Source organism: Lepus europaeus, chromosome 20, assembly GCF_033115175.1.
Source record: "Lepus europaeus isolate LE1 chromosome 20, mLepTim1.pri, whole genome shotgun sequence".
NCBI classification, from domain to species: Eukaryota; Metazoa; Chordata; class Mammalia; order Lagomorpha; family Leporidae; genus Lepus; species Lepus europaeus.
The window spans coordinates 38,581,976-38,598,836 of record NC_084846.1 but is presented as its reverse complement, the minus strand read 5'-3'; the positions used below and the strand labels follow the sequence as shown (position 1 = coordinate 38,598,836).

Here is a 16,861-nt window from a genome sequence, read left to right as displayed (position 1 = left end):
GTTTCAGTTATGACACTTGCACTCAGTTCATTTGCCTTAGGCCCCTTACCTAACTCACGAGGCCTCAGTTCCACCATCCATGCATGCCAACCATCACACACAGTGAGCAGAGGTTAGTGAACGTACAAGCACAGAGCTCCGTCCACAGGAGGCCCCCAGTTCCCCATGCTTCAAAGCACAGGTGGCCTTCTCCAGGGTAGGGGTTGTCCCACCGCCAGCCAAGCGTCTGCTCCTCACAGCGCTGGCAAGGCTGAGTTTGAGAGCATCCATGGAATAGGAGCAATGAAGGAGTTTTGAGTAAACTTCATTGCCTGTGGAGAACACAGAATAGCAGCCCACTTTTGCAGTAAATGCTGCTTCTGGCGACAGGAAGCTGAATTTTTTCTGTGTGGGGCACTGTGCTCTCAGTTAGCAAATGTGGGGTGGGAAGAATAAAATACTTACCTTTTCCAGGGCCTCTTTGTCCAGCAGTTCTTGCACAGCCAGAAGCTTGATGCTGCAGGAGAAAAAGAAAACCACACTTGAGGACCAACCATTTGATGTCTCTAAGCATCGTCGCGGAAGTCACAAGAACTCACGTCTGAAATTTCAGCCTGCATTTCTACACCACCTCCCATCTTAGGATGACCTTTTGTTTCTATCAAAATGACCATTTCCAAAATACTAAAAATATTTCTGAAGTCTAAGAGTCATTTTACCAAATGACTCACTCCACATTTAGGTATATCCCCAAAGAACTGAATGCAGGCACCTGGTCAGACAGGCACAAACCAGTTTCATGCAGCATTATTCCAAAGAGCCAAGAAGGGTGGAAATGACCCACGTGTCTATGGATAGATGAATGGATAACAAGACAAGTGACACAGCCCATGGGATATATTATTACACCTTAAAAGGAAGGACATTCTAGTTCACGCCGCAACACAGATGAACTTGAAAGACATTCTGTTCAATGAAATAAGCCAGTCACTAAAGACAAGCACGACATGATTCCACTTACATGAGCTCCCCAGAATAGGCTGATCGACACAGAAGCAAGAATGGTGCTCCTCATGGCATGGGGTACAGGGGAACAGGGAGCTGTTGTTTAATGCTGATGGACTTTCAGTTTGAACAAAAGCTTCTAGAGCTGGATGCTGGTGATGGTTACACAATGCGAATGCCCCTGAACTGTATACTGAAAAACGGCGAAAGCGGTGCATTTTATGTGATGATCTATTTCATCACAAAAAATTATTCTGAAAGTGACTGATAGATACAGTGTTAAGGAATTTGAATGATTTCAGAGGAAAATAAAGAAGCAAACAGACACCCATGTTCAGTATCAATCTGCCCTTTGGTATCCCTTTGTCAATTACGAGCAAACGACTCCTAAAATCATCACTTACACCCACGATTGCTCCACTGCTCCTTTATTTAGCAAATGCTGATGGAGTCCTACTGTGTGCAAGAGGCCACGAGCACAAGGTGACTGCCACACACTCCCTATTGCAAGGGGCTCACAACCTCTTGGAAGCCACGGTTGGCCCAGGGCAGGATGTGCAGTGTTCCTAGCAGACACACAGCGAGGCAGACAGGAACGAGGTCTAGCAGAGACTGGAGGAGGCTTTGGAGAGATGGGGTGAGCCTGGCCAAGGAAGGGGGTAAGGGAAGAAGGTGAACCCGAGAAGAATCATCACAGACCCCAAGGAGAGAGAGAGGACTCCCAGTATCTGGTTTAGGGGACTAAGTCTCACTGGTAACTGGCAGCCAAGATGAGAAAATCTGTTGGTAGATGCAGGCTGTACGGGGGAGTATTTTCCTGTCTTTGGCATGTTGTGGGGGAGGTATTTTCCTGTCTTTGGCATGTTGTGGGGGAGTATTTTCCTGTCTTTGGCATGTTGTGGGGGAGTATTTTCCTGTCTTTGGCATGTTGCTTTTGAAGTGTTCATGGAATAAGGAGTGGAGGCTGTAGTGGAAGCCAGGCTGGACTCAGAACCCAGGGGTAGACAGAGCACTCTAAGAGATCGCTTAGGGGCCAGGTCAGCTGTTGGTGCCATGATGCTCCCTTCCTGCTTGGGTGTCCTGCTTCTGGCCACTGGTCACTGTCCTCCCTACCCCCACCTACCTGGACAGTCTGCAAGGCAGAGATGGACCCCACCTGTACCACCTGCTTTCCTTCACAAGCCACTTGAAAGTTCACCTTAATTAACAGAATTCTTCACTCTCTCTCTGTGCAACTAAGCAAGGGCTGCCCAACCAAATGCACTGACTATTTAAAAGCTACTCCAGGGAGTGCAATAAATGTTTTCCCAGCTTATAAGAAAGCTCCATCACCAGTAACAGCAGCAATTTAGGAAGCATCAGGGCTAATGGACAGGGAGGGTTCTGGGCACTCCCTCTGCTGCAGCTGCACTGGTTTTCCTTCTGACTCCTGGACACGTTTGCGTTGGTTGCTTCTCTGGGTTGGGATGATCTTCCCCAGGATCACGGTAACATTTCATCGCCTCATTCCAGATGAAATGTGAATGTCACATCCTCCAAGCAGGCTTCCTGGCCATGTGAAGTAAAGCAGTATCCCTGTTCTACCAGTACATTAGAGCACTTATTTGTAGGGGTACTTCTGTCTGTCTCCTCCTAACAAGTGTGGAAGCTCCTGGAAGCTGAGGGCCCAGATATTTGTGCTCATAACTACACTTGCAATGTCTACAACTGACATAGAAAGCACCCAAAGCCACTGTCACAGCTCACACATTTCAGCTTGAATGTATAAAACTGCAGGCCATTGCAGGAAAGAGTGCAAGACCTCAAACAAGATGACTGGAGAGACTCCTCTTTGGCACATTTGTGTAACTGCCATCAATGAAACAGGCCCGGGGCTCAAAGCCACTGGGCACCATTCAGTACATTCTGATCCCCACGGCACAAATCTGGATTCCAGGTTCCCAACTGGGATAGCAACCTCTCTGCTAAGTTAGGAGTATCCAGTAGCAGCTCAAGTTTCAGAAGCTTAAATTGCCTCTGAAATAACCACTGGAAAATATTTACCCTGGGAGCGCTTTTTAAATAGTCTCGTTCCTGCCCCTGCTAAGGTCATGAGGTCCAACTTAGCATCAGCTGTCAAATATCCACAGGTTAAAGAAAAGGTTTAAACATTGTTAAAGTAGCCAACTCTCTGTTTCTCTCTCTTCACAAAGATAACCGCTGTAGAACTCAAATTTCCACTGCCAAGGAGAATTTCAGGCTTTTAACAAAAATGAAACTAAAATACTTAAATTAACTCTTCTTTGAGTAAAAACCCAAAGGATACCTACTCCTTGCTCTCCACACATTCCCTCTAGAACAGGGCTGGCAAACACTTGGCAGGCATATTGCTACTGTCCAACCCCTTCTCCCAAGGAACTTGCCCCCACTGAACATAAATCCAGCTTCAGAATCCTTCTCAGCACTCTAGTACACCCAGTCCATCTACTAAAAATGGCATGTGAGGGAAAAGAACTTTAACATATGCTCTTTTTTAAAATAAAATTTTAATTCTTTTCTTTTTATTTGAAGACATACACGGGGCGGGGGGAGAGAGACGCCTTGTATCTGCTGGTTCACTCCCCAAATGCCTGCAACAGCTCTAAAACCAATACCAAGTAGTCTGGAGGCGGAGTAGGCATAATAAACAGACCTTCACACTGCTACAACCCAGCAACACAGGATGAGACAGCTTTGGGGCGGAGGAGAGAAGACAGAGGAGAAGGTAAGACACTAGAATCTATCCAGTTCAGGTTCCAAATGAGTGGCTCTGCTACGGCTGCTCATAGCACTGGGTTTCTTCTCCTGAGAGCCGCAGTCATCTAGATGTCGTGAGAAGTTTCTTGCTATGCTCTGTAAGTATCCTCATGTTATTTCCAACCTTACTGGAAACTCTTCTAGTGAGGGGTGTTTATTTCAGCAGGTGTGATATCAGATTCTTCTAGAACGTCAGATGCTCCCGGGGGGGTGGGGGGGGGAATCTCACACTGAGAAGCTACTGACCAAATCCTCACTTGGTGCCATTTAACTCCACGCCCTGAAACAGCATCTGAGATCTCGTTTCCAGTTCTGCCCCTCCCTTCCTCCTGCCCTCAGCGAATTTCACAAACCTACTGAATACCTCCTGGGCTCTAGAAACTGTGCCTGGCATCCCGGGGACAAAGATGAACACAGGCCCTACCCTCAGAGAGCTCAGAGGAGCAAGGTCCTGTCCGGCGCATGCTGAGAGAGGGGTTGGGGCGCCTCCCGGTGTCTCCTAGGCTCCCACGTGGCCCAAGGCAGTGGGTCGAACAGGATGTGTCCGCCCCTGATCTGGGACTGGGCCAGCTTCCTCCAAACACAGCAGAGCACCCATCAGATGAAGTAGAATAGTTTTTTCTGGACTCTGTTTTGTGACAAGAGGAACGTCACACAGAAGCAGCCGCAGGGCCAGTTCTACTCCGAGGTGAGTCACTAAGGACACCTAGAACGCACAGGCAGGCAGGAGCCGCAAGGAGGCGTCTCGCTGAGCCGAGCGGTGTCCAGCACCGAGAGGCCCTCAGTGGGATGAGACGGGTGATGGGCAAGTGCCAGAGACAGTGGGGGACAGTGGAGAGGGCAGGCGGCAGGCTGATGAGACAGGAGCTGGATGGTGCCCCCGCAGGGCTGTGGCCACAGGTAAATGAACTTCAGTGTCCCCTCCAAAGACACCTGGAAGGATAAACTCCCATCTAGAGACACTCACGCTTCTAGGATGGGTCATAACCTCAAGGAGAACAGAGTCAAGAGCTCACTGTGGCCCCGTTTCTCTGAGGAGGCCGGCACTGAGTCTCCACTATTTGCGCAGCGACACAGCGTCATGCATGAGACAGAGAGCCATGCACCGAATATCAGACGAGTGTAACAGGAGGGCTCCACTTCGCCATCACCTGTACAGGTTACACACCACGTGCCAGGCACTATTAAGCGAGGAGGACACACTGATGAGCCAATGTGACCTCAGGCATCCCCGTGTCGTAGGGGAACGAGGTCAGCCCATCAGCTACCTGATGAGCACTCCCTCCGAGGTGAACACTGTGTACTATGTGGGCTGCTGGAAGGATGCTCAGCACAGCCGGCAGGCTCCCCAGGGAGTGACTTCTAACCTGGCACACATGGGCTTACAAGGAAACAGGACAGGTGTGCTCCAGGAAGGTGGCAGGAAAAACATGGGCAATGGCAGGAGAGAAGGCAGGCAAGGCCCACTTGGATGTCTGTTGAGGCAAAAGACTCAGGGCAATGTTGGGCAGGGGCCTAGGACTCAGAAGACCCCCAGTGAAGGTGGGATGATGGCTATGGTGGCACACAACAGGGCCATGGTGGGTGGGGGCAGTAAGACTCAAGATGGGTCTAGGTAAGAGATGTTGGTAGCCTGTCTAGGGAACGGCCCTGGGCTCACTCTAAACAGATGAGCGGCTGGTGGTAGGTCCCAAAGAAGGAATGGATGTAGGACAGGCCAGAGAAGTGATTACCTCCATTTGCAATTTGTGAGACTGGTGCCTGAAGGGCTGTATACTTAGAGTAAGGCAGGGTGGGAGATGGCGAGCTTGAAGGTGGACACAAGGATGCTCTGGGTCCTGGGAGCTTTGACTGGAGTGCGAATTCATCACTGCCACCTCCACAAGCTCTAAGCTCCGCATTTGGACATCAGGGCAAGAGGATGCTGTCAAAGGCATAGGGTTGTGCAGGAGAATGTGAAGAGAAAACACAGCCAAGGACAGGAGCCCAAGGGACATCAACACTGAAGATCCAGGAAGAGGAACAGGCTCGCATCATGGAAACAGGAAAGGAACTGCCAGGAAGGTGGAGGGAAAAGCCAGGGCACATGGCCCAGCAGCCAAGTGAGAGAGTGAGACAGGGGCAGGGTTGATGGCAGTACAGACTTTGTATAACGGCAGGTAAGTAAAGGCTAGTGTTCCCAGAGAGAGTGCTTCCAGGGACTTGTGGAGGCGATGCCCAGCTTCACAGAATGAGAAGCGGATGGGAGGTGAAGAAGGAGAAATGCTGAGATGATAACGTAGACGGAAGATGTAGGGTGGTCTCCCGTGGCAGGATTTGCCCAGGAGCAGAATGCAAAGCCAAGAGGTCTAAGCCGTATCAAAGAGGATGCGATTATTAAAATGCATAAGCAGCCCCTCTCCAGGCTGCACACTATGATCTCCTCCCCCCTTGCCCTCCACACCCTCGTCCTCCCCAGACAACGTTGTCACAGAACCCAGTTTGGCCCTCAGATCACAATCACCAACTGCATGATTTGGGGAAACATGGAGATCATTCATGTTTGAAACAATGCCCAGCATAGTTTTGCTTTGTAATATAGGACTTCCCCACCACCCAGTGCAAAAGAACAGAGAGGAGCAGGCGTTTAGCCTAGCACGTAAGGCTTCCCTATCCTACAGTGGAATACCTGGGTTTGAGTCCTAGCTCTGATTCCTGACTCCAGCTTCCTAATGCAAACCTTTGGCGGTAGTGGTAATGGCTCAAGTATTCAGGTTCCTGTCTCCTTTAGGGGAGATATGTACTGAGTTCCCATCTCCTGGCTCCAGGTATTTTTGGAGTGAATCAGTGAAGAGGTTTCTCTCTCTCTCAAAAACAATATTAAACAAAAAGCCATGGAAAAGAATGTGAGGACCTCAAGTTGAAGAGCTCATGCCTTAAAGGCCTGTTCCCAGTGCACACAGCCCACACCAGCTCAAGGATGGCTGGGCAATGAGAGGGAAGGGGAGTCCATGTGTGGCCCTAGTTGAAGGTGATTCGGGCGGTCCAGGCAGCCTTCTAGCAATAGAAGAGGAGGCCCAAGAGATCATGCAGCACAAGTGTAGTTACAGTCAGGGCCTGGAGGCCCTGGGCAATGGCCACTTTATACCCACGTGTTTCTACACAGGTCATGGGATCACTTAAGGAAGTTTCCCGTAAGTCAAATTCAGAAAGGGCATCAGTGCAGTCGTCTGGATGCTCCTCCCTAACCCTTCAAAGAAGGCTCCACACTGACACCCTCCGAGCAAAGCCAGCAAGAGTCCTCTTATCTGATGACCACATTTCAGAAGGCATCGTGGGTTTAACAATGCAGACTTGTTCGCCCTAATGCTTTGCTTTCTTCCCCATGGCTCAAGACTGAAAACCTCAAAAGACTGCAGCCTCTGCACATCCATGGTGATATCTGGGAAGGAGGGGCGGGCTCCCAGAGAAGGCATGGCTCTTCTCAGACATGTTCACCCTCAACAGTGTCACACCTGCCACTGCTAGACACATGCCAGCACCCCCCTTCCTCCCCAAAGCCAGGGGCTGGATGTGCCCACAGCCGAACAGCGTCCATGGAGTTGAGCTTAGGTGGTCCTGGGCATGGCTGAGGAACTGGTCTGCCTCACAGTCTGCCCAGAAACCTTCCTTGACAACAAGCTCATGGTGTTTGCTCCATTCATGTTTTCAACTGCTTGAGCCAATTAAAATACTTTCCGTTTTCTGAGAAGATTCTCAAATCCATTCAGAATTCCAAATTTGAAGCACAGAATTGTACCAGTAATTCCTTTAAACTTCAAAAACATCAGCTCTGTGCATATGCATCCTTTTTTCCTTCTCATTTTAAAACACTGATTTGTGGAAATCAGTCTACTTCGTTGGTCTTCTGGAAAATGAGCTACAGGACTGGTCAATTCTACCACTTTTTCTAGCTAATTAAGTTGGCATTTATCTGAACTCCTCTCTCCAATTTTCCACTGTTTTCTTTAGTTTCTGTCTACCTTCATGAGTTGGATATTTACTCATTTTAATAATTTTTTTGTCTGTAAAGCTACTGCACATTGTTCTTTGAGTATATATTTGTCCTTGTCCAGGGCTGGGCCAGACTGAAGCCAGGAGCCAGGAGCTTCTTCCACATCTCCATGAGTGCAGGGGTCCAATCAGTTGGGCCATCTTCCACTGCTTTCCCAGGTGCATTAGCAGGGAGTTGGATTGGAAGTAGAGCAGCCAGGACTCAAACCAGTGCCCATATGGGATGCTGGCTTCGCAGATGGTGGCTTTACCTGCTATGCCACAACGCCAGCCCCTTGTCCTTGTTTTAAATTGAATTATGCAACCTTCTTGTTACTTTCTACCTGGTCTGCAATTGCAGTTTTGTTCTCTTACTGGATTGTGCTTTTCTATCTCTGAGTAGATGGGTTTTAAGTTTTATGACTTTGTGTTTTCTATTGCAACCTGGTGCACTGTGATTAGAGGAATTACCCTGACATGTGCCGCTTTTAATGTATTGGTAACTTTTGATAACTTTTTTGGGTCTACTACTTGATGAGTTTTGTGTTTTCTAACGCTCGAGAGCTTCAGTAGTTCCAGAACTTATTTTGGATTCAATAGTACTCATTTTTAGTTTTTTTCACATTAGTGCAGGGACTAGGAGAAAGTCCTGGGAGTCATTTCAAGCCATGCCGCTGACTGGTTGTAAGGTCTTGAACTTAAGACCTCAAGAACGTAGCCAAAGGTTTAAGACAGGGAGGCTGAAAACCACACAGTGGTAAGAAATAGCGGATGTCAACTATTTAGCAAATGGTGGATATTAGTTCTCACATTCTGCAGAGTCTTTCTTTACCCATTAACACTTCTTTAGGACTAAATAAAGAAACAACTCGTTTTAGGTAGCATTTCAGAAAAGCAACCCAGCAGTCCTTCATTTCTCCTCCACCACGGGAGGACACAGCAAAAAGAGACCACCCCTGAATCACAGACAGAATTTACTCCAGGCATCAAACCTTCCAGGACATTGATCTTGAACTTCCAGCATCCAGAACTAGGAGAGAGAGATTTCTGTTATTATAAACCTCTTGGTTTATGATATTTATTACAGCAGCCCAAATGGATGAAGACAAGAGGGATCTGCAACAAAGCACTACTGCTTCTTCCAGCCACTCATTGTCGCCGTCTGGAGAACTTTGTCGCCCGTTTGATTTGTCTGGGAAAGAGTAAGGGTGATGAACAGAGCATGCATGAGAGAAAGAAATCTGTGTTTTCAGAGTGTGTTAGAAATTAGAAAGCTACCTAGCACAATACAAGGTCTGTGATTCCAAACCAATCCTCCAGCCAGATTTCGTCATCTGGCTTTCAAAGCTGACCTTTCACCTCTCCCCCAGGCTTCTCTTCCTTTTGAGCCAGACGAAAGAAAATCACCTCTGGGTTCTGTCAGAGGCAATGGCTTTGTTAATCAGTGAAAAGCAAACCTTCCTCCCTCTCTGTAACACAAACCAACCAGTCAGATTCCCTGACCAGGGAACCGTTTAAAGCAGCAATTATAGGACCATATTTCCAAAGAATCTTTGATTTATTTTCCCCAAGAAATCATGTACAAAACATATATTTATTGTAGACAATTTAGAAAATACAGAAAGAAAAATAAAAGAAATATAAGAAACACCAATCTTGCCACCTAGGAATATCATGACGGGCTGTATATGTATCCTTCAAGACCTTTAACAAAGAGAGATTCATTTTATAAAATTATATGATGCTGAAATACACTGTTTTCTATTGTTTTTAAATTGACATCAAGGGACATTATAAATTATTTGTCATTATCACTAATTGATATGACTCCATATCCTTAATTAGTAGTTGACATAATCTTAGGAGATACATGCAAATACACTGGCAAAGATATATGCTATGGTTTAATACGCCTTGCTGGATATCAAGGCTGCTTCAAATTTTCCACTCTTTTTTTTTTTTTTTGACAGGCAGAGTGGACAGTGAGAGAGAGAGACAGAGACAGAGAGAAAGGTCTTCCTTTTTGCCGTTGGTTCACCCTCCAATGGCTGCTGCGGCCAGCGCACCGCACTGATCCAGCAGGAGCCAGGTGCTTCTCCTGGTCTCCCATGGGGTGCAGGGCCCAAGCACTTGGGCCATCCTCCACTGCACTCCCTGGCCACAGCAGAGAGCTGGCCTGGAAGAGGGGCAACCGGGACAGAATCCGGCGCTCCGACTGGGACTAGAACCCGGTGTGCTGGCACCGCAAGGCGGAGGATTAGCCTGTTGAGCCACGGCGCAGGCCCAAATTTTCCACTCTTCTAATTATCACTTTAGTGAAAAACTTTGAGCAACTTTGTTTCCAACAATAAATTTCCAGGAATGTTAGATTCAAGGCTATGTGCATTTTTAAATTTTTTTTTTCAGTAATTTTGCAAAATGTCACCAGCAATTGGACAACCCTGGGTGATTTTAAAAAATATCCTATGAGTTCTCTAGATGGAAAAGGCACCACTATGTGCTCTCAGCTTATGTTTATTTGACCCCCAGACACGCTGAACACGTTGTTGGCCATTTTCAGGAGAATCCGAGAGTGATGGTGACGGAGGGGAGCAGTCCCAGGGAACTGTTCTGCCACCAAGTCCCACTGGAAGCCCGTGAGTGCAGCAGCCCAGTGCGGGGCAATCCACACACAGTAGGACCTCTGCAACCCAGCCAAAGTTTCGGAACCTAGTCTCTCTTTATGGGGTTGGGTATATTCTCTGGAGACGTTGGAACGTTAGGTATGGAATTTTTAGGTTCCCATTCTTGATGAGTAACCACTATCATATTTTGCCCAAAAAGTTTTGCAAAGAGACCTGCCAATTGGAATAAATACGCTTAAAGCATGTGTGCGTGAGAGAGAAAGGTGTTTGGGAAAATGTAGTCATTCATGCTCAAGATCACATGGACAAACTGGACCAGAGCTGGGGCTGCCATCCCTCTGTGCCTCTGGCAGCAGAGAAAGACCTGCTCACAGGAGAGTGTAGAACATGGAAAAATCTAGCTGTATTAGACACATGTCTGCCCTGTGCACAGAAGACTAGAGGTTCTCCAGTGGGCACAGGGAGCTCCCCAGAGCCAGGGCAGGCACTTGCCTGCCATCACCTCCCAACCAGGAACAGCTCTAGTGTCAGAGGAAGGGGATAGGATCTTGCTCCAGGCCCAGCAGTGTAGAATAGGCTACAGCATGAATCCCAAGCACAAGGCTCCCAACACTCCACACCTCCAGGAGTTCAGTACATGAGTGAACATCCCATGTCACGGGCAATCAGGCTTCCGCTCAGCCTGGAGAGACAAGGCTGGCTGTGAAATTTCAGCCCCTGGTTTCTAGAGTCTGCTTCAGCTGTGTGGGGGTCTGGCTGGTCTCTAGATCTCTGTCCCCCTGCCTTACAAAGGGGAAGGTACTCCTTTTGCCTTTCCAGCAGTTAACATCTGCTGCAGGGTGTCCACACGCAGAGCTGTTGCTAAGAGGTCAAGCAAAATCCCAAAAAGCAAACTCTAGCTTTCATCTTTCGACGCCAGAAGCTGCACGTCGGTGCTTGAATAGGTGGCATGGCAGCCAGCACTGCCCAGGCACCACGTGGAGGGGTCCAGAGTCATAGTAAGGGCAGCAGCTGGGGGGCCCGGGTCTGGTTTTCATTAGGTAACAGCATCTCATCATCTTCAAAGCTCCGGGGGCCCAGACGCCACCACTATGAATTCCAGCTGCTATGTGTGAAACCTTATCCTTCAGCCCCACAATGCAGCCTCCCCGCCCCAGAGCCTCCCTAGTCTGCAACCGAGAATACCAAATCCAAGGGGCCCAGGAGCTCCCCTCCCCCCGCCAGCTCAAAACTTCACGCATAGATCAGAATCAGGCCTGGAAAGTTGCCTGGGATCCCCCAGAAACTGCTGACCCCACAACACAGAGAAGTCACATGGCGGGGGCCTCTAAAAGTATGAGACCAGTTGGTTCTCCCAGCTACGGAATTCCAAAGCAGGTTTCCAGCAGACGATGTCAAAGGCTCCTCCAGGAAGTCAATGCCAAGAAACCTCCCTCCCTGCTTGGAGGCTCCCCCTGAGGGCTCAGTCAGAGCCTGTCAGTTTGCAACAACTGCTCGCTTGCGTTTGGGGCAGGGTTCTCCAGGTTTGATGAATGGTGCCTAGGAATAGCGTTAAAGGCATGGCTGGGCTGTCTGCCCATGCAGGTTTGGAGGGGGCTAAGGATCAGCCACACCAAGAATCACACTGCAAGACCCATCCAAACAGCATGCAATACCATGCTTCATGATACCGCCTTCATGACGATTTCAGCACAGGCAAGACCACGTGGTCTAACAGAAGGGGTCCCTGGCCACACTTGCTGGTGAGGAGAGACAGCACTAAAAGGCTCTCTGGGGGGCCCCCCATGGCTCTGTGAGGGTGCAAGATGGGACTGTGCAATTTCATTTTCTCAGCAGGATGTCTATTTCCTGTGCACACTGGGAAAAATCAAATGTCACAGCCTGACTGTGGCCAACTCAGTTGACCTTGGGCCGTGATGATGTCCAATTTGCTATGTGATCTCCTCCTAACAGACAAGGACACTTCAAATAGTTCATGGAAAAAACAATTTAGGGGTAGGCATTTAGCCTAGCGCTGAAGACTCTGATGAAGGCCCACATCCCATATGACCCGGGTTCCATCCTGCCTCTGACTCCTAACTCCAGCTTCCTGTTCATGCAGACCCTGGGAGGCAGCAGTGATGGCTCAAGTAATTGAGCTCCTGCCACCTGCATGGGGGGCCTGGATTGTATTCTTAACTCCCGACTTCTGTCTCTAGCTTGGGGACCATTATGGACATCTGGGGAACAAACCAGAGGATGGGAGCTCTCATTCTCTTTCTCTGTCTGATTCTCAAATTTTAAAGTTTTAAAATACATGGAATTTTAAAAGCTTATTTTGATGCAAAAATTTTTTGAAATCTATGCATAAGGGGGCTATCTTTAAAATAGTTTGAAAAATGCAAATCATGAAAAACTATATGGACTTCAAAACTTTTTGCACCAAAATAAACATCTTTTAATCCTATTTTCCACAAACTTTTTGAAGTCTGTACCCTTTGAAGTCTGTAGTAGGCCCTCCTACTCCTTTTTTCTGAGAGCAGCCAGCCCACTTGCAATCTTGGTAGGCTGATCACATTCTTTTTCCTAGGACCTGCTTCCACTGCTACTCTAAATCAGCTTTCTCTTTCTAGATCTTTCTAGATCTCTCTAGAGCCCATCATTCTCACCATCTGATCAATGACGGGCACTGGTGGTTGTTCTCCCCTTAGCATCTTCTCTGAACCCTCCTTATCCCTCCAACTTGTTTTCTTCCATGCATCCTCCCAGAAAATTTGAGCCAAGCACCATGAGGGGCAACGGTCACTAACACTAGGGAAGAGACAGACCCTGCCACCGCCCTTATCCTGCTCCCCTGAAACCTGCTGGGGGAATATAGCTCTCCATCAACTAATGACACCAGTGCTCACTGAATCACAAACACGTGAAGCATTCCAAGTGAGAAGCACAGGGCACTGAGTCTGTATGTGATAGGGGAGGGGGGAGAGCATGACAGAGGTGGGGACAGGGATGTGAACAAAGCCACATGGGGCTGGCGCCGTGGCTTAACAGGCTAATCCTCCACCTTGCGGCACCGGCACACCAGGTTCTAGTCCTGGTTGGGGCACCGGATTCTGTCCCGGTTGCCCCTCTTCCAGGCCAGCTCTCTGCTGTGGCCAGGGAGTGCAGTGGAGGATGGCCCAAGCATTTGGGCCCTGCACCCGCATGGGAGACCAGGAGAAGCGCCTGGCTCCTGGCTTCGGATCGGCGCAATGCGCCGGCCGCAGCAGCCATTGGAGAGTGAACCAATGGCAAAAAGGAAGACCTTTCTCTCTGTCTCTCTCTCTCGCACTATCCACTCTGTCAAAAAAAAAAAAAAAAAAAAAAAAAAGCCACATGGAAGCAGGGTCTGGATTTGGAAGCAGCCTTTTGCCAAATCCTTAAATGTTGGTGAGCCAAGGATCTCTTCCTTCCTCTACCTTTCTCTGTGCCACTCTGGGGCAGTCATATTTTCTCTCTCACAGTGACTAATGACTGTAAAAATATTTCTTTCCAGGGTCAGTGCTGAGGAGCAATGGGTAAAGCCACCCTGCCTGTGAAGGCATTCCATATAGGCTCCACTTCGAGTCCTGGACGCTCCACTTCCAATCCAGTTCCCTGCTCATGAGCCTGGGAAAGCAGCAGAGGATGGCCTAGGTCCTTGAGTCCCTGACACCCACATGAGAGAAGCTCCTGGCTCCTGGCTTCGGATCAGCCCAGCTCTAGCTGTTGTGGCCATTTGGGGAGTGAACCAGCAGATGGAAGACCTCTCTCTTTCTCTCTCCCTCTCTCTTTGTTACTCTGCCTTTCCAATAAATCTTTTAAAAAATCTTTCTTTCCAGCCCTGACTTCTCTCCTGGCCTCTACTATTTCCAATACCTGCTGGCCCTTCAACCTCAGTGCCTCAGTGGAGCCTCAAACTGAACATGGGCAACGAGACTTCTCGCGCGAAGCTGATCCATGTCCCTCTCACCTACCTGGGACACCCTCCAATCAACATTTCAGCCATATTATTCCTGAACATACCTGCTCCCTGCATCACCCACCACATCTAAAAGTCACCAACACCACTGAAATCCACCCCACTATATCCTAAAGCCATCGTTATCATAAGTAGGTTCTCGAGAACCACACTTTAATCCAAGGCAAGCTTTTCATTTATGATGACTAAAATCTATGTTCATTATGGGAAATTCTGAAAATGAATTAGAAGATAACCCCTGATAACACACTAGTGTATTTCCACATGGATGTGAGTCTTGTGTTTATGAATTCAATCGTATTATGAGCATACATAATAGATGGCTATACAAACAGCTGCCAGTATTCACCCTGGTGTAGTCTGTTCCCACCAAGTCTGGGTTTAGTCACGTGAATTTCTTTGGTCAATGGGACATTAGCAAGCATGATTCCATAGAAGGTAAAAACTGTGGCATTAATAATCTAAAAATTCACTTTTAAAGGCCATATGAGTGCACTTTCCAAGCTTCATTGAAATGAAATTAAAAGATATGTTGGGCTGGTGCTGCGGCTCAATAGGCTAATCCTCTGCCTGCGGCGCCAGCACACCGGGTTCTAGTCCCAGTCGGGGCACTGGATTCTGTCCCGGTTGCCCCTCTTCCAGTCCAGCTCTCTGCTGTGGCCCAGGAAGGCAGTGGAAGATGGCCCAAGTCCTTGGGCCCTGCACCTGCATGGGAGACCAGGAGAAGTACCTGGCTCGGATCGGCCGCAGCGGCCATTGGGGAGTGAACCAATGGAAAAAGGAAGACTTTTGTCTCTGTCTCTCTCTCACACTGTCCACTCTGCCTTTCAAAAAATAATGTTGAAATTTAACTGAAAAGTGATCCCTGTTAAATATAACAGTGGGAATAAGAGAGGGAGGAGATGTACAATTTAGGACATGCTCAATCGGACTTGCCCCAAATGGTGGAGTTAGAAATGTGCCAGGGGATTCCTATACAATCCCATCAAGATTGCATGTACCAATGCCATCTCACTAGTCCAAGTGATCAATTTCAATTCACAAGTGATCACACTGATAGGTCTAAGAGTCAAAGGGATCACACAAACAAGACTAGTGTCTGCTAATACTAACTGATAGAATAAAAAAGAGAGAGAACAATCCAACATGGGAAGTGGGATACACAGCAGACTCGTAGAATGGCAGATGTCCTAAACAGCACTCTGGCCTCCTAATCAGCCCTTAAGGCACTCGGATCTGGCTGAAGAGCCCATGAGAGTATTTTAGGCATGGAAGCCAAGACACTCTGGCAAAAAAAAAAAAAAAAAAAAAAAAAAAAAACCTAAATGAAAGGTCTCTGCGAGTGAGATCCCAGTAGAAAGAACAGGCCATCAAAGAAGGAGGTACCTTTCTCTGAAGGGAGGAGAGAACTTCCACTTTGACTATGTCCTTGTCTAAATAAGATCAAAGTCAGCGAACTCAAGAGGCTTCCATAGCTAGAGCCTAGGGAGATTTCTGACACCATAAACAAGAGTGTCAAATTGTTAAGTCAACAATAGGAGTCACTGTGTACTTACTCCTTATGTGGGATCTCTGTCCTTAATGTGTTGTCCGATGTGAATTAATGCTATAACTAGTACTGAAACAGTATTTTATACTTTGAGTTTCTGTGTGGGTGCAAACTGATTAAATCTTTACTTAATACATACTAAATCAATCTTCTGTATATAAAGATAATTGAAAATGAATCTTGATGTGAATGGAATGGGAGAGGGAGCGGGAGATGGGAGGGTTGCGGGTGGGAGGGAAGTTATGGGGGGGAAGCCATTGTAATCCATAAACTGTACTTTGGAAAATTATATTTAATAAATAAAAATTAAAAAAAGAAAATATCTCCATTGAAAACATAAATAAATAAATAAATAAATATTAAAAGATATGTTGATTTTGGTACAAAATTTTGGAATTCATGTCTATTATTTTAGTAGTATGCATCTTCTATGAACTTTCAGAAGCCCCCACATATGCTATTTCCTATATGTATGTACCATAATTTACTATTTCCTGTCTTGCCGGATATTTAGGTTTTTTTTTTCACTTTTTGATATATGAATAATGAGTATCTCTGTGCATTCATTGGATGAATTTCTGAAGATTTCAGTTAACTAGATATCTAGGTAGAGGTGCGCTGACTAGGGCAAAAGATCTGTACATAGTGAAGCCTCTTCACACTGTGTGCCAGGAAAGCTATTTCTAGCTCCATCCCTCCCCCCCCCCCCAACAGCAACTTGGGAAACTGCCCTTCTTAACATAACTCCTGCCAAGTTACCTGATAAGCAAGAACAGATATCTCTTCTTGCTTTGCATTTCTTTGATCACCAATACGTTAAACATCTCCCTCATGTTATTTGGCTGCTTGTATTTCTTCTGGTATGATTTGTATCTTTCCTTTAGTTAAATTTTCTGTTGAGACATAAGTTTTTTTCCCTCTAGATTTATGTAAATAATT

The 16,861-nt window shown here is 47.3% G+C and overlaps 1 protein-coding gene across 1 annotated transcript in view; it reads right to left on the bottom strand.

The window, feature by feature from the left end:
• Nucleotides 1-16,861, bottom strand: part of EEPD1 (endonuclease/exonuclease/phosphatase family domain containing 1) — a 111,023-nt gene that overhangs the window by 41,904 nt on the left and 52,258 nt on the right. Inside the window, exon 3 of the mRNA XM_062178934.1 lies at nucleotides 445-496. Coding sequence (XP_062034918.1) covers nucleotides 445-496 — 52 coding nt within the window. The remainder of the gene's footprint in view (nucleotides 1-444; nucleotides 497-16,861) is intronic.